General features: G+C 41.0%; 1 protein-coding gene across 2 annotated transcripts in view; it reads left to right on the top strand.

Annotated features, from left to right (window-relative positions):
* Positions 1 to 17,963, top strand: part of GRTP1 (growth hormone regulated TBC protein 1) — a 49,819-nt gene extending 31,856 nt beyond the window's left edge. For both annotated transcript variants that reach the window (XM_074944823.1, XM_074944812.1), the window contains exons 6-8: positions 11,495 to 11,667; positions 12,485 to 12,670; positions 17,527 to 17,963. In XM_074944823.1, the coding sequence (XP_074800924.1) occupies positions 11,495 to 11,667; positions 12,485 to 12,670; positions 17,527 to 17,631 (464 nt within the window). In that variant the 3' untranslated portion in view covers positions 17,632 to 17,963. The remainder of the gene's footprint in view (positions 1 to 11,494; positions 11,668 to 12,484; positions 12,671 to 17,526) is intronic.
* The last annotated feature ends 830 nt before the right edge of the window (positions 17,964 to 18,793 follow it).

Below are 18,793 nucleotides of genomic sequence, written 5' to 3'. Positions count from 1 at the left end.
GTCTCTAAGGTGCCACAAGTACTCCTTTTTTTTTTTTTTTTTTTTAATTATACTGGTATAGTTAAAGCCATACAACTTTCTAGGGTGGACAAGGCCAAAGTGAATAATTTACCTTGTTCCTTGTGGCAGACATCTTTTGACTTTCTAACAGCAGAACTTCCACTTTTGGGGTTCCATGTAATGTTCTTATGCCCATATGAATGTATATATGCATCTTCCTAAAAAGCTCATTTTAGAATTCTCTAGTCTTTGATGTTACCAGCTATTGCTTTGAGCTATATTTTGATTATCTCAACCTTGTGTCAGTATGCCGCCTTTTTTCTTTGATCTGAGTGTGTTCCTGGTTGAGTTCTCTGGTGTATTTCCAAACACACATTAGTCTCTTTATCTGTTCCTCGCATTGTTAACAAATGATCATTAATATTTTTATTTTTCAGCTGACTTACGGTATTGCAAACTTCTGAAAAAGATTAATAAAAACTCCCTCTTGTTTTGTTCATTAGTCTGAGTTACAGCTTTGTTGATACAGCCTTTCTAAGCATATTGCTTTGAGAGGTCACCCAAGAAATATAGGGCACATGCTGGCAGAATATACAATGAGACTACAGATGGTTGGCTAAAGTTTAATGCCAGCCTATTCTAAACATAATTTTAACTCAGACTAATTTACTGATTTACTTGTAAATTCTTCGAAAATTCATTTATATACTCAGAGTAAGTGCTGTAAGTTTGTGTGTATGTTTCAAACCATTAAGTCATCAAGTCTGACCCCTTATATGCCATTGGCCATAGAATTTAAATCCAGTTACCCCTGCATTGAGCCCAGTTGTTTGGGTTTGACTGAAGCGTGTCTTCCAGAAAAGCATCCAGCCTTGATTTGAAGACATCAAGATATGGAGAATCCACAGCTTCGCTTGGTGATTTGTTCCAATGGTTAATCTCCTTCACTTTTTTTTTTAAAGCCTTATTTCTAATTTTGAATTTGTCTGGCTTCAGCTTCCAGCCATTGCTGCTGCTTAAGCCTTTTTCCACTAGATTGAAGAGCCTGTTAGCACCTGGTATTTTCTCCCTCTGAAGGTACTTATACACTAAGCTAGACAGATTGAGCTCTCTAAGTCTCTCACTGTAAGGCATTTTTTTAGAGCCCTAAATCTTTTCAGCACTCTTTCCAATTTTTCAACACCCTTCTGAAAAGGTGGACGTCAGTATTCCAGTATCAATCACACCAATGCCATATACAGAGGTAAAATAACCTCCCTTACTTCTGCTCAGCACTAACCTGTTTATACATCTAAGGATCACATTGGCCTTTCTTTGCAACAGCATCACACTGTCAGCTCATGTTGAGTTGCTTCTCCACCATGACCCCTAAATCCTTTTCACATCCCTTTCAAAACAGAACTCAACTTTAACTGTGGAATTGGGACTGGTGTTTCCATAATTTAAAACAAATCAAACAAACCCACGCCAAATAAAATTACTATTACGTAAGTGGGGTTTTTAACAGGTCATACTTCCTCATCCACTTTTTTCTGAACCCTTAGGCAACTCCACTAAATTTAGTTCATGCACTCTTTTACTAAGGGTCAGACACTTCATCCTCCAAATATACTCTAAAGAACCACCTTTACCCAACCACTCTTTGTGTACCATGAACCTTAAATACAGCTTATTCTACTATGCTACTACAATAAAATAATTAATTGTGGAGAAACTTGATTTAAAATACTGCAGGAGTGTAAAGAAGATTTCTAGAGAATGGGGATGAGTGGGAGATGATATTGGTGGGGGACCACTGAGACAGTGTTGATTCCCTCGTCCCATCTTTTTTTCCTTATACTTTCCATTAAATGCTTGGACTTTGACTTAGTCTAAATGCAGTTGTGTCCCAGGGATCTCTTGATGCATAAGGGGTGTATTGGTGTTACAAGAATCCCCTAGATATGGTATTTACATTTTAGTTCACTAAAGATGTTATGTAGGGTCTCTAATGAAAGCCTGTGTCATACGGTCGTCTTAATCATCACAAGATATATGTGTGGGCGATATTTAAGGAGTTACTTTTTGTACAGATATCTGTGTTCTTAAAGCATGTATTTGGTGACCCGCTTAGACGAGTTTCCCCAAACAGGAAGTAACAATCATTTCATCTCTCTGGCAACATGTAAATTAAGTATTGTAAGCTTTACAATGGATGTCCATTTACACACTAAGTCAAATATTAATAAGGAGCTTAAGGCGATTGCAGGGAAAAACAAAAACAGCAGGGGTCGTCCTGTTTAGGAGTAAGACAATGTACTTTTGAAACTATATCTGGAGTGTAGATGAACCCCGGGGTATTCCTTTGATCTGTGAGGACAACCTGCCAGCAGGCTTGATAAGAAGGGATCTCAGCCAAACTGGTTGAAAATGCTGAGAAGAGGACTTGGGGTAAGCTATTTTGTGGGAGATAGGGGAATGTTTAGTTAAGTTTAGGCTTCAGAAAGCGTGTTATGATTTCATTTTATATGTAACCATTTGTGTACAGTATTGTCGCTCTGTGTCACTGAATCTCTGTTTTTTAATAATAAACTGATTCTTGTTTTCTCTGTGTGTGTGTGTGTGTGTGTGTGTGTGTGTGTGTGTACATGTATGTGTGAATATACATGATGTGCTGTGTATTAAGTGGTGATCCTGAGTTGAATGTGGTGTGTACTATTTGTGTGGGAATAGTGGATCTAAGAATTCTTTAAGTGTTCAGTGGAAAAAAGGCTGAGCACTCTAGAGGAATTCTTGGAGGACTCGGGAGTTGGTGTGTACCTGTTGCTAACCTGTACAGGGAGTATGAGGCCTGCAGAGGCCTGAAAAGTAGTGCTTGTTTTGCCAGTGGCTGGTGGAGTCAGGGGGCTGATCCACAGCAGGCACTGGTAAGACTTCCTCACACTAAGGGCAGGTGGGAGGCGGTGCCTCACAATGCTGTATCTCTGGGCACCAGTGCTGGAACCAGGGAGGTCAGGAGGCCGTGGCCCCCCCACTTTTTAACAAAAGAAATATAACTGCAGAATTCATGTCCCTCGCAAATCTCCTTCTGCGCCACCCCTCCACCCCTGCAAAATAATAGATTCTGATGGGGGAGGAGCTGCAATTACACCTTTTGCCTACCAGGAGCTGCTGTAGCGCCAGAAGAGAAGTCAGCTGGCTCACCACCAGAGCAGCCAGCCACTGAGAGGGAGGGGGCACTTTGGCCTTGGGTCCCCTACTTCTACAAAGGTTCTGGTGCTCTTGTCCCTGGGAAGCATCACAGCAGTGTGTCTGAAGCGTGGGGCATGCTATGCCTCCTGGGAGTTTGAGGAGTGGCAGGGAATGGATAGGCTTTTCAGTTTTTTCCAGAGACTCTGATTTAATTTTTTAAAAGTCTCTGTTGTGATGAGTCTGAAGAAAAGCTTGGAAACGTGACCCAAGTGTAACTAATGCACTTTTATCTGCCACAATGTGCGGAGACTGAAACAACTACTCTAGCGTATAGTAGCTGCTAAGTCAAATGGTAAGGACTCTGAGTGATCACTCCATCTCTGGTGCTAAAAGCCTATTGATGGCAGAGCTGGAGGGGTGTTGGCACGTGGTGGTAGAGTAATTGATTTCATTTTCCTGAAGGAGGGCTGAACTTTCAAAAGTTTGGGAAATGCTGTGTAGTTGGTAGGGTTTACTAGGGATTCATTGTATTCGAAACTTAAAAGTTTGCAAAATTAAAATTTTTGTTTTACTGTTTCACAACATAGTTGGGTCAGTTATTATTTTGTATAAATTTAAACTGTTAGCAATAGATGCTACTGAATTGATGTCAATATAGTTTATACATAAATGACATGTTTGCCCAGTGTTATGGAAGAATGAGGAACTTGTTATACAGTATGTAATGTAACTTTTGTCCACTTACATGTATAAGAAATTATTAGTTATTTACCACCAAAGAGAAGCTAGGAGAGTCAAGCATCATGTAGGAACTTTATTCATCATTTTATGGATTATCTATCTGATTTGCTAGAAGCCTTTAATATACTAGGTTTTCTATCTTGCTGCTGGTAATGAAATCTCACTTGTGCCTGCTATATTTGTAAACTGGTATATTGAGATTAAAATCAATTCTGTGGATTGCTTCTTTAATCTTGAAATAAGTGGATTGTGTTACTTTGCTACATAGTAAGAGTTTGAAAAATTGGACTGGTTTCCTTCACCAAATATCAAACTAGAGTCGAGTGTGAGTGTGTTGAACTTCCTATTTTAAACTTCATCCATCAGAGTCTTTTATGGAACACTGCATGCAGTGTATGTCTCACAATGTGACTATAGCACTCTTGTAAAGCAAATGTAACTTTGTAGGGTTATTTTTAAGTACAAATAATCTGATCAGCAGCACAGCATTTTTCACTTAGCTATGTTAAGAATAGGTAATCTTCTTGTACTTGATCTTTAACTGACAATATAGCTGTCCTCCATGATCCTATGAACAAACATAGAAAGCCAGGAATCCTTGTTTAGTTGGAAGGCATGAGTCCTTAAGACTTACTTGTACAGCTGTGAATTCATTGAAGAGCAGTTGCCTCTTATAAACACATCAAGAAGTTTTTGCTAAATTGTATTGTTTTTGAGTAACTCCAGTCAATTGGGTAGTTTAGGCTAAAATAGCTAGGGCTATAGAGCAGTAATGAGATTTGCAGGAAATAAGGATAAAGATTGTAAGGACTCTAATGCCTTGTTCTCAGTTACAAATAGATTAAGAATAAGATCCAAAAATAAAAAGCACCACATATAACACTTTTATATCCTTAAACCACTGACTTTGTGTGTGTGAGAGAGAGAGTAGTAAAAATGCTACTCCAAAAAGTAACTTGATATGAATTCAAAACTGTTGTGGACATGGCTGCAAAGAACTATTAAAAAACATGTGAAGGGTTGTTTACAGAAAAGGCCAGGGATCAATTCTCATTAGTAAACAATGCCAAAATAGGAGAGCAATTTAGATTAAATATTGAAATTTTTATAACCATGAGAACAATTAAGCCCTGAAACAAGCTGCAGAGAGGTTGGAAAATCACCTTCACTGTGATGAGACTAGATGCCCATCTGTCAAAGGTGGCATGGACAATTAGATTAATCCTGCTGTGTTGCAAAAGGTCATTTGGGTCACAGAGGACCTGCTAGAGGCCCTCCATACAATTTTGGGAACCTGATGTGGCCCTCAGGCCAAAAAGTTTGCCTTCCCCTGCTCTATTCTGTGGTCACTAAAGTTCACCTGTAGAATTTAGGCTTTACTGTGACAAACTGCTTTTCTTTTAATTCTTTTAATGCCATATCTTTCTAGAATTAGAATGTTAACATCAAAGCAGGGTGGATTTGATTTAAATCAAATTGATTTAAATCATGATTTAAATCACTAATCAGGAAGACTTGATTTAATCACGGATTTCTACATAAAAGTGCATTCTTGTTGATTGTTATAACCTTAATACATATTCTTCACAACTCAGAGATAGATGAGACCCAAATTGGGTCTCCTTTACAGCCTGCTGCCATTATAGGTTTTCCCTTCTAGTGAGAGAATGGTATGGTAGATCTCAAATCAATGAAGGATACACTCAGAAAGACCTCAAGACTTCTGGAATATGCTGCTCAAACAGTTTCACTTTTTTGTTTCTACTGCCTGTCCCTCCCTTCTCACATTTATCTCCAGACTTCTCCTTGTCCAGATTTATTCCACCCCCAACAATCTTCTATTCATTGAACTTTTTGAAACTTTGCACTTTTAGAGAGAGGTAAGGGATTGACTCTGTGTACACAAATTTGCAGAGGGACAATAGGGTTGAGGTCTGTTATTTCATTCATTTATTCATTTATTCAACATTTTTGCTGTTAACAAGCATGTTATCTCTGAAGACACAAATCCACAGTTTTGAGAACTGCAAAATTAAGCATCTCTGATGGTATCTTCTAGATTTAGCACTGAGTCCCATTGGGTAGGTAGAAAGATTAACCTAAATAGTCTGTACAGAAGCCCCTGGAACCCTTAAGATTGGGTCCCTAATCCATGAACTATTGGAACTCATTTACAAAACTTTTCTTATACATTACATGAATATATTGTCTCATACTATAGAATTAGAGTTTATAATCCCCTATTCCATGATGAGACATTATAGCTCAAAGATATGTCTTTATCTTTAGCTAGGTTTTTTCCTCAAAAAGCATTTTATCAAAAAAATCATTGATTTTTATCCACCCTGCATCAAAGCTATATTTTCACCAACGTATTACATTTGTCATTAAAATCACTGTAAATGACTGAAAAATCTGTAGGTAGTTTTTTACATAAGGAACTTTCAGGAACACTTCTGGGTTGTACTTGAATACTGTGCTCCCAATTTTGATATACAGGCTCTCCCTGACTTACACAATTGTTCCGTTCCGGAAAGCCTTGTGTAACCTGAATTTTATGTAAATTGGAAACGTATATTGTGCAAGCATAAAAAACAAACAATTACAACAAAAATATTGCATTTACCTTAATCCTATTGTTATCCTGGCACACTGAAGGCTGCATTTTGGTGGTGGATGACAATGGGCTTAATTTGTAGATGAGGAAAGAGAGGAGGAGACAGGCATTACATCATCAGGGTCGTTAGAGGGGGCTTTGGTGGTGGAAGGCTGTGGAGATGTGAACGTTGCAGGGCCTTTCAACCTTCCTTACAAACTTATCAAGAGATGACTGGATAGTGTGGCCTTTTTCCTCTCTCCATATATCTGTCTATAGCAGGCCAGCGTTTCGTCAATGCCTCTGTTCACTTTCAAGAATCATGAGGAAATGGGGTCCATCTTCTCAAACCTTGCCATTGCAGAGTCAATCTCACGAAATGCAAGTGCCATCTCCTTGGTGTTGAAGTATTGTGGCACTTCTTCTTCTTCAACTTCATTCTCTGCTTCAGTCTGCTGTTTTACTGCTTCTGATTCCATGAGATCCTCATTTGATGATTCAGCTCCATGGGATTCGATAAGCTCATCCACATCACCAACATCAACCTCCAGCTCAAGCTGCTCGGCAAGCTTCACAATTTCATCTATCACCTCCTCACATGTTTTGTCTCTTTCGAAACCTTTAAAGCTGTGTACAAACTGTGGGCACGCTTTCTTCCATACGATATTCAAACAAACTTGGGTAACCTCTGCCCAGGCCTTAGCAATGTTTATGATGGCTTGGTAAATGTTATATGATTTCCAAAAATCGTGTAAAGTCTTGCCAGTCTCTCTGTCAGTTGGTTCTACTGCTTGTGCAAATGTTCTTTGTAGATAATAGGCTTTAAAATTAACAATGACCCCCTGATCCATGGGCTGTAGGATCGAAGTCATGTTAGGAGTCAGAAACACGACTTTTACATTAGGGTGAAAGTCGTCTAAATGTGCGGGATGTCCAGGAGTATTATCGACGATAAGCATAGTCTTGAATGGGATGTCGTTTTCTCTGCAGAATTTCTCCACTTCAGGGATAAATAAATTTGTAAACCAGTCTTTGAAAAGTGCCATTGTGATCCTAGCCTTTCGATTTGAACGGAAATGAACTGGAAGGGTAGCCGTGCTAATGCCTTTAAATGCACGGGGATTTTCTAATGATAAACAAGCAACGTTTTCAATTTGCAATCTCCAGCTGCATTACCCCCAAGCAAAAGTGTTAGCCTATCTTTCGCAGCCTTAAACCCTGGCATCATCTTTTCCTCGTTTGAAATGTATGTTCTGTCTGGCATTTTTTTCCAAAACAATCCAGTTTTGTCGACGTTAAAGATTTGCTGTGCTGTATAACCACCTTCTTCTATAAGTTTTCATAACACTTTAGGATACTTTTCAGCGGCTTTTGTATCAGCACTAGCAGCCTCACCACTCTCACTTTTACATTGTGAAAATTTGCACGTTGTTTAAATCTATTAAACCACCCATGACTAGCCACAAACTTTGCGTTAGGATCACTGTATTTTCCCTTTACGTCTTCAAAAATACTTTAGCCTTCACTTGAATAATCATTAGTTTTTGAATCTGATCTTCCATCCACATTGTTAATAGCTCTTCCATTTCATTCATAGCAACAGAACGCTGCTTCATTATGACTATTGATTTTAAAGGAGCAGAACCTTTCACATACTCTTTTTTATACGTGCACTATCATTCAAAATACTTTTCACTGTTGAGGTAGCCAAATCGAGTTCACAAGCAATTGACGACAGGCTTTGTCTGCCTTCATACTTTTTCACTATTTTCATTTTCTGCTCTAAATCCATCTTCTTTCGCTGACGAACTGCTCCTGCACTCTTGCTATCACTTGGTCACTTTCCAGGCATGATTTGAATGAAATAATAGGGTGAAATAACACAAGACTAGGAAGCTGGGAGAGTGCAAAGCCTTCCCTTGTAGGAGATGCTACTGCTGTGTTCCTCCGCACGCCGCACTACAGTACTTTGCGTTTCTGTATGCTACGCAATATTTTCCGTAACTCAAACATTTTATTTATGCCTCATGGAACTTTTTGCGTGAGGTCGAATTTGCGTAAGTCGGGTCTTGCGTACCCAGGGAGCGTCTGTATAAAAAATAAATACCTTAGGCCCTGACACTTCTAGTATATGCTTTTCTTTTCTGTATTGGCTATAATATCCTGGAAAAGGCTTGATAATCTATGATATAAATCTGTTTAAAATTATAAATCTTTATTTTTTTCAGTTGTCTTGCAACGCTCTCTTCATTCTACATTTAATATTCAATTTCTGCTTATGAAGGCCAGCATGGAAACTGTTACATTTGGAACAACCAGGGTGCCCTAGTTAGAAAAGGAAGACACTGCTCAGCCGTGTAGCACTGTTATGTAACATTTTAGTTATAGTTTATAATATATTTTTAATCTAAACAAGGCTTCCCTGCAACTGTTTAATCAGCAGTTTATAATTCAGAAGACCCAGTAGCTGAGGAATGACTTATCTAACTTTACTCTGGCATTTCTAACAAGTTGGGTTGGTGGCCTGACACTCACTGAGATCCTGACATTCCTTTTATTGCAGTACCATAAAGATTGAAAAGAGCAGCTGCTGTTGATTTCAGCATATCAGATGATCACAGCAATACATAGCAGAGAGCATGTGAAACTTCAGTACCACTACACTCTGCAGTGGTTAGAGTCTATTTAATGTTCCTGTATCTCAAACATGCTCAAAAAAGAAAATTGCTCTGTGTTTAATTGCTTGGGGCGGGTTGCTTGTTTTTCCTGCTTCCTTCTCCCATTGCTAAAGTGCTTATTCTTTTCTTTGAAGTAGCATTTTTTAAATTCCTGGTTTACAGAAAACTAATGCTTCTGTACATTTGAGCATTTTGATTTATTTTCTTTACCTATGTTCCAAGTCGCAAATGAGTCAGAGGAACATAAAACATGAAGGAAGAGAATTGTTGTATTGGCTATTTGACTGTGATTTTTATCCACCCTGCATTTTTACTCCACTCTGGCAGCCAAAATTTTCAGAGGGGTCCATATAGTATACATCTTACTGACTGTTTTGTTTCAGTACTCAGAGCTTTCCTATGACTGATCCTAGAGTGGAGTCTGAAGGGATGTATATAGTAGCAATAATGCACATGGATAAAGCTTTCTGCAGAAGCAGGTGAATCTTGGGTGGGAAGGAAGAAATTATAGATTACAAATAAAGGGCAAGAGTCCGAAAGGTTATGTGTTGTGCTTTGTTGTGCCATGAGAGTGGCTCTGGAAGTTGGATATGAAAAATGTAGAGATAAATATTATTGGATTGTAAGCAGGGGAGGGTGAGGTTGTTTGGGTAAGTCTTTGTAAAGTGCCTAGCACACATTTTAAACTTAATAATAATAAAATTTCCATTATAACTTACTATTCTTGAATTCAGATTTCTGCAGGTGGAAATTTGTGTTGTGTTCTCATACCGTCTGCTGTCTCTGGGCTTCTCAAGGATACTTAGAAATCTACTGTTTAGGGGTTGGTAGGGTTATAAAATTATTTAAGGCTAGTGGGTTTTTCTCCCCCCTATTGTTTCATTTACACTTAAACCATCTCTGTCCTTGTCCTATGTGTTTGGGAGTCTTGGTAGAGACCAACAAAAATGACATGAGGACTTAACTATCAATCCTCTTATCCCATGAGGTTGTAAGTGAAGGCACTGTGAGATGCTTGCATTACCAGTCGGTGTGCTTGTTTTGCGCCATGAGTAAATAATACTAATAACTGAGGTCTTGTCAGACCCGCACCTATGAACACTAACTCTTTTAAATATAATATACACACACGTATGTGTCTGCATGTGTTCACACAGGCTTTTTTAGGTTTCTTGTTTAGATGGGGGTAGCTACCAACCCCCATATTGGCTTTAACTGCTCCTTTTGCTTGGATTGGGAGCAATCAGCTGTGGTTGGGATTACAAAAACATTTAGCAAAGCTGAGGAATGAACTGTTAGGGAGTTGGGATAGGGAGTGGTTGTGCCAGACTTGGAGGAAGTAATTTTGTGTGTGGAGGGATCAGCGGTTGCTGAGGCACAGTTGATGATCTGAGGGTGCAAATACCCTTGTTCCTCAGTGTAATTTACTTATGTGCTCAGGGCTCAAATGGTTAAAGTGATTTATAACTTTACAAGTTTCAGAGTAGCAGCCGTGTTAGTCTGTATTCGCAAAAAGAAAAGGAGTACTTGTGGCACCTTAGAGACTAACAACTTTATTTGAGCATAAACTTTTGTGAGCTACATCTCACTTCATCGGATGCATTCAGTGGAAAATACAGTGGGGAGATTTATATACATAAAGAACATGAAACAATGGGTGTTACCATACACACTGTAAAGAGAGTGATCACTTATGGTGAGCTATTACCAGCAGGAGAGTGGGGGAGGGCGGGACCTTTTTGTAGTGATAATCAAGGTGGGCCATTTCCAGCAGTTGACAAGAACGTCTGAGGAACAGTGGGGGGTGGAGGGGGGGAATAAACACGGGGAAATAGTAACTTAGGCTTGAATAGAGACTGGGAGTGGATGGGTCATTACACAAAGTAAAACTATTTTCCCTGTGTTTATTCCCCCCCCTCCACCGCCCACTGTTCCTCAGACATTCTTGTCAACTGCTGGAAATGGCCCACCTTGATTATCACTACAAAAGGTCCCCCCCTCCCCCCCCCCCCCCCCGCTCTCCTGCTGGTAATAGCTCACCTTACCTGATCACTCTCGTTACAGTGTGTATGTTAACACCCATTGTTTCATGTTCTCTATGTGTATATAAATCTCCCCACTGTATTTTCCACTGAATGCATCCGATGAAGTGAGCTGTAGCTCACGAAAGCTTATGCTCAAATAAATTTGTTAGTCTCTAAGGTGCCACAAGTACTCCTTTTCTTTAAACTTAACATTAATTTGAGAATTTATTGTAATGGAGTTTTCACACTGGTTACTGACAAATTTTTGTTTTCTTCCTCTAAAGATTATTATAGCCCAGAAATGATGGGGTTAAAGACCGATCAGGAAGTCCTTGGAGAACTTGTGAGAAAGAAAGTTCCAGCAGTGGCAGAGTTAATAGATCGACATGGTGTCATGTGGACTCTGATAGTGTCACGCTGGTTTATATGCTTGTTTATTGACATTCTTCCAGTAGAAGTAAGTAAACTTGAAGATATTTTAATATACATGAGTGGAGAACAGGGGAGTTTTGTGCAGTATTTTTTAAAAATGTCATATGCCCCTCAGGTTACCTGTGTAGTGGTCTCCTGTCTGAATGCATAGAGCTCTCAGGAAATGAAATAATGGCAAAGATAGCGGGTTATGATGAGGTGTACCAAGAGTCCCCAGAAAACAATAGGGATACCATTAATTAGGGGAATACCCCTAGCGTGGCTCCACTACTCTGGCAAGGTTTATTCTTCCCGGACCAAAAACCCAGGGAGCATCAAGGAGACACAGACAGACAGAGCATGCTGCGAACAGGACAGTCTGCTTCCCCCAGCTGAGGGGAGCTTACTAAAGCTGGCAAGGAAAGATTTAGGATTAGTTAAAAGGATATATGCATATAGACCCTTCGCTCTGTGAACTATGTACCTTTGGATGAATGAATAAAATAATGCTTTGTTTTGAAGAAGCTGGTTTTGTGTCACTAATCAATCCCTATTGCAGGTTACTGGAGGAATCACAGGTGCCAAACCCAGTTGGGCCTGTTGGGTTAATAAGGTGGGGAAATGGGCTACAGCTCAGAGATCCAGTCTAGAAGTGGTTAGACTGGGTTTCCACCCAGAGTGAGGTACAGCAAGCCAGTCATCTGACCTGAGGGGTGTACTGGAGGAGGGACAAAAAGGGGTTTAAGGTGTGATTTGCCTGATAACTGATTTGTTAGATCATTGTCCCACTGATAATGCCTTAATAATCATTACTGACTACAAAGCAGCAAGAGAACCTTTCTAACAGCTTTCTTCTTCTACAGACTGTTCTCCGAATTTGGGACTGTTTATTCTATGAGGGATCAAAAATCATCTTTCGTGTGGCCTTAGCATTAATTAAGCAACACCAAGCTTTTATTTTGGAAGCCACAAATCTCCCTGACATTTGTGATAAGTTTAAGCAGATCACCAGAGGGACGTTTGTAACAGAGTGCCACAGCTTTATGCAGGTAAGTGTTTCCAGTTTACAATGCAGAAGAGGTAAAAGCTGTGAAACCAAATACCTTTGAAGGGCCCAAAAGGTGTCTAGGTTGAATGGCAGTTCCATCTCCTCAATCACCTGGCTTGGGGAGTCCAACGGTACCGGGCTTGACTGTCTCCCTTGCAGGGCTGGAGTTGATGGTGCTGGCACCAAAGTTCTCGGCACTGGGTGCTCCTCCCTGGGACGAACCCCATTGGCTGGCTCCGAAGGGGTGGGTCTCAGAGTCGGAGATCCACTCCTTCCCTGCTTGTGGTGCCACTTCTGCACCAGGGAATGGGACCGGTGCTGGGCTGTTCCCACGGGTCTCTCCCACAGTCCTTCCGTGGTGCTGTTTCTACCTCTGCTGCCGGGGCACTGTGCACCGATGAGCTTGGTGCCGGGTCTTGCTGCGCCAATGTGGGTTGCGGTCTAAGTGCTGCCTCCATAAGGAGCTGCTTGAGGTAAAAGTCTCACTCCTTTTTTGTTCTGGGGGGAAACCCTTTACAAATCCTGCACTTGTCTGCTTGGTGTGCTTCCCCCAGGCACTTTACATAAGCGTCGTGGCGGTCCCCGTCGGCATGAGCTTGTTCCAGGACTTGCAGGGTTTGAACCCCTGGGACTTAGGCATACCCCAAGTCCCCAAGGGGAGACCGTGGATTGGGGTGGAGGGGAAAACCCCACTCCCAACAGCTACCTGTTGTAACAGAAAACTACTTAAACTAAACTTAACTCGACTGGGGATAACTCTAAACTGAAAGGCTAGAGAAACAAGGAGAGCTTGCTATGCAAGTCACTGCAGTTCCAACGATCGTCACTGGCAGTAAGAAAGAACTGAAGAGGCGCTGGTTCAGCAGGGTCATATATTGAGCGCCATGGAGGCGCCATTCCGGGGGCTCCACAGCTGACCTGATGGGTGCTGCTAGGTGGAAAACTTTCCGATGACTGTGAATGTGGCACATGCTCTCCTAATTGGAATTGATATGAACAATCTTCGAAGAATAATAATGGCTTATTCTACCAGAGCTCAGTTTGCTTCTTCAGCCTTCCTGAGTAATTACAGGCATCTGCATATCAGCAACATGGTTGTCTTTGGACTCTTTTTCAAGACATTATCCATTCATTTGAGCCTCCTGAGACAATGCCAGCTTTGGCAAGTTAGTGCTGCAGTCTCTCTTCCAATGATCTGAAATCCCACCAGCTGTTTAGGTGACTTTGTAACTTCCCAAAGTGAATGTATATGTGCACAATACACCAAAAATGGTTACTTACCTGTACAGTAACTGTTGTTCTTTGAGATGTGTTGTGCACATACACTTTCCACAACCCTCCCTCCTTTCCCACTATTTCAGACAGCGTTTCACAGGTGGTGGGAAGAAACAAAGAGGGAGGTGGCAAACTCACCCCTTTATGCTCTTGGCTGGGTGCATGAGGAGAACAGGGGCGCATGTGCCACCTAGTGGTACTGCTGGCAAAAGTCTCTGACTTGTGTGCATTGGGCTCACAACTAAAGTGGAACGTATACACGCAGAACACATCTCAACAACAGTTACTGCAGAAGAGTAACTGTTTTTTTATTTTGAGGTCCAGTCCCGGATGACTGGAAAAAGGCTAATGTAGTGCCAATCTTTAAAAAAGGGAAGGAGGAGGATCCTGGGAACTACAGGCCAGTCAGCCTCACCTCAGTCCCTGGAAAAATCATGGAGCAGGTCCTCAAGAATCAATCCTGAAGCACTTACATGAGAGGAAAGTGATCAGGAACAGTCAGCATGGATTCACCAAGGGAAGGTCATGCCTGACTAATCTAATCGCCTTTTATGATGAGATTACTGGTTCTGTGGATGAAGGGAAAGCAGTGGATGTATTGTTTCTTGACTTTAGCAAAGCTTTTGACACGGTCTCCCACAGTATTCTTGTCAGCAAGTTAAGGAAGTATGGGCTGGATGAATGCACTATAAGGTGGGTAGAAAGCTGGCTAGATTGTCGGGCTCAACGGGTAGTGATCAATGGCTCCATGTCTAGTTGGCAGCCGGTGTCAAGTGGAGTGCCCCAAGGGTCGGTCCTGGGGCCGGTTTTGTTCAATATCTTCATAAATGATCTGGAGGATGGTGTGGATTGCACTCTCAGCAAATTTGCGGATGATACTAAACTGGGAGGAGTGGTAGATACGCTGGAGGGGAGGGATAGGATACAGAAGGACCTAGACAAATTGGAGGATTGGGCCAAAAGAAATCTGATGAGGTTCAATAAGGATAAGTGCAGGGTCCTACACTTAGGATGGAAGAATCCAATGCACCGCTACAGACTAGGGACCAAATGGCTAGGCAGCAGTTCTGCGGAAAAGGACCTAGGGGTGACAGTGGACGAGAATCTGGATATGAGTCAGCAGTGTGCCCTTGTTGCCAAGAAGGCCAATGGCATTTTGGGATGTATAAGTAGGGGCATAGCAAGCAGATCGAGGGACGTGATCGTTCCCCTCTATTCGACACTGGTGAGGCCTCATCTGGAGTACTGTGTCCAGTTTTGGGCCCCACACTACAAGAAGGATGTGGATAAATTGGAGAGAGTCCAGCGAAGGGCAACAAAAATGATTAGGGGTCTAGAGCACATGACTTCTGAGGAGAGGCTGAGGGAGCTGGGATTGTTTAGTCTGCAGAAGAGAAGAATGAGGGGGGATTTGATAGCTGCTTTCAACTACCTGAAAGGGGGTTCCAAAGAGGATGGCTCTAGACTGTTCTCAATGGTAGCAGATGACAGAACGAGGAGTAATGGTCTCAAGTTGCAATGGGGGAGGTTTAGATTGGATATTAGGAAAAACTTTTTCACTAAGAGGGTGGTGAAACACTGGAATGCGTTACCTAGGGAGGTGGTAGAATCTCCTTCCTTAGAGGTTTTTAAGGTCAGGCTTGACAAAGCCCTGGCTGGGATGATTTAACTGGGAATTGGTCCTGCTTCGAGCAGGGGGTTGGACTAGATGACCTTCTGGGGTCCCTTCCAACCCCGATATTCTATGATTCTATGATAGGTATAATCCCATACACTCTTCCTCACCGTGGCGCTGAACAAAACTTGCAGCATGGTTTTTAAAGTTTACTTAGAGTTCATAGCTCAGTTCTGTGGGCGTCTCATTTCTCCTTCTCCCTATTCAAAACAGATAACTGTTCCTAAAGGAATACAGTGTCTCATCTGTGGCACGCTTATAAATGACCTGTTTGAACAATTAGAAGGCTGATGTGGGCTGAGACAAAATTTTTGATATTTATGTTTAAGCCATCTCATGTTTGACTACTATGTCTTCAGAGGTCACAATGCAGTTGAAGCAACTACTATTGTGTATGTTTGCTAGCATCTGAAATATTTCTGTCTAGAATCATGTTATGCCCCTTCTGTAACACTGTCTTTGTATAACACTTCCCTAAAAGTATAGTTTAGGGGAGGAGTAAATGTACAGGTGTTTTATAGTAAAAATGGGGTAGAAACGACATAGTGAAAAGATCTAAATGGAACCATGGAGCCCAGATTACTATTTATTTTCACATAAAATGGATTTGGTTTTATTTACAGTTTGGCTTTGGTGAATTTAGATACGTGTTCAAAAATCAAATGCACAGCTACCAATTGGGGAATAATTGCTTAGGCAGTAATACTGCTGAAAAGGACCTGGGCATTATAGTGGATCACAAACTGATATGAGGCAACAATGTGTTACAGTTGTGAAAAAGGCTAATATCATTCATGAATGTTGTATGTAAAACATGGGAAGTAATTGTCCCACTCTACTTGGCCCTAATGAGGCCTCAGCTGGAGTACTGTGTCCCATTCTGGGTGCCACACTTTAGGAAAGATGAGGAGTACTTGTGGCACCTTAGAGACTAACGAATTTATTTGAGCTTAAGCTTTCGTGAGCTACAGCTCACTTCATCGGATGCATACTGTGGAAAGTATAGATCTTTTTATACACACAAAGCATGAAATGAACAAATTGGAGATAGTCCAGAGGAGAGCAACAAAAACAATAAAAGATTTAGAAAATCTGAGCATGTTTAATCTTGAGAAAAGACTGAAGGGGATCCTGATAAGTCTTCAAATATGTTGAGCTATTATAAAGAGGACATTGATCAATTGCTCTCCATGTCCACTGAAGGTAGGACAAGAAGTAATGGGCTTAATCTGCAGCAAGAGAGATCTAGGTTAGATATTGGAAAGTTTTTTTCCTAACTGTAAGGTAGTTAAACTCTGGATTAATCTTTCAAGAAATTTGTCATCACTGGAGGTTTTTTAAAATAGGTTGGACAAACACCTGTCCTGGGTGGTTTAGGTTTATTTGGTTCAGCCTCAGTGCAGGAGGTGGAACTTGTGGACCTCTTGAGGTCCCTTCCAGCCAGACATGTCTATGTTCAGTACTGAGCTGCTACTCATAGAATTACTGAGAAACTTCATAGCGTATGGCAGAATTACAGTGTGTAAAATTAAGGACAACATAATATGGTTTCAGTTGGCTTATTGGCTTACTGCGGAACATATCTCAGAATTCACTACATTGTTTGGAACTTTATTTTCACACTTACCTTGAATATTGCCACTAATTAAGATCCTCTGGATAACTGCGTGATTTGGAGTCAGGAGACTTAGGTTCTGTTCCCAACACTGCAGCTGATAATACTTACCCACCTTATGAAAGCACTCTGATCTGTGGCTGAAGAGTCCTAAACAGTGCCATGTGCTGAAATTTACAGTAGGGACTTAAGCATTTCATTAGTGCTCCTTTCATCTGTAGGTGAAATCTAGGAAGACTTTCATACATTTTTGTCTGGGATCATGTTTTTAACTAACAATTCTTTGTTTTAGAAAATATTTACAGAACCTGGAAGCTTGTCCATGGCAACAGTTAACAAACTTCGAGAGACTTGTAGAGCAAAGCTGGTTGCTCAGGGATCAACCAACAATATTTAAACAGATGGTCAGTTACCACAGAAATTGACACATTCCTCTACTTTAACTGCACTGACGGAAGCACAATTTCTAAACTTTCCATGAGTGTCAATTGACACTTGACCAATTTTTCCTGCCTTTCAAGTAAGTGTTGTAAACGTTTTGTATGCTGTCAGTAATCTGGTAACTTGGACCTTTTACAAATGGTTGAGAATATTATCTGAGTAAAATGTGACCAATGTGGGCGACGTCTTTAAAAAGTCACTACTCTTGTTTCTCTTCAGGGCATTTTGTAATGTCTGAGTAAATAGCTGGATAGAGCTGTATGTACAATTCTGTATATTCATGAAACCACAGCCATTTGTACAAAATAAATTATATTTATTTGTCGAAATCTGTTTTACAGAGTTCAGTGTTGCTATATGTACCTTGGCATCTGACTCCCAGGGTCTGGCAGTGACAGACCTCAGAAAATGAACAGCCCCACTATCTCAATCTTCCCTAACTATGAACTGCTCTTAACTGCTTCTCTTCCCTGTACTTGCCATTACAGATCTGCTCACTGCTTCCCTCTCGACTACCTTCCTTTCTCTTTTCTCACTCTTCCCTGGTGCTGGCCTGCAATGTGGTGGCTGCTTCCTAGAAGCATTTAAAAAACTGAAATAGTCTAGCACCAATACATACCAATGGAGTGGTGGCCTGATATTTTCACCATTATTTATATAGCTCTCAGCAATTTCGTAGGTTCTTTAGACAAATAGGCATGCCCTCTACTCCGAAGAGTGGAAGGAAAGGGAGGGAGGAGAAATGGGGGTTGCAGTTATAAAACAGTGGAGTTACTGGTGGTTTACAGCATGTTCTTTTGTTACAAGATGTTTCTATATGGTTGAGACAAAGTGGGAGGGGAGTGAAGGGTGGAAGAGTGGGTAAGGGGGCTGAACAAATAAGAGAGGAAAGTGTGGGAGTGAAGGACAAGAGCACACAGGCAGGCATAGAGATTGAACGTCTGAACTCAAGAATAAGACACAGGGAAGGAATAGCAGCCTGCACTCAACCCTGGTGCTGTCCCTTCTCTAGGTCTTCGTAGGGGTAGGTTACATCACCTTTCTGGAGCAAGAGAGGGATAAGGTAGGGGGATGAATCACAGTAAAATAAGGAATTAATTGTCATGCTTGTGCTACTG

This window comes from Natator depressus, chromosome 1 (assembly GCF_965152275.1).
Source record: "Natator depressus isolate rNatDep1 chromosome 1, rNatDep2.hap1, whole genome shotgun sequence".
NCBI lineage: Eukaryota > Metazoa > Chordata > Testudines > Cheloniidae > Natator > Natator depressus.
Note: the sequence above shows the minus strand (reverse complement) of the source record. Positions and strands in the feature narration are given on the sequence as shown.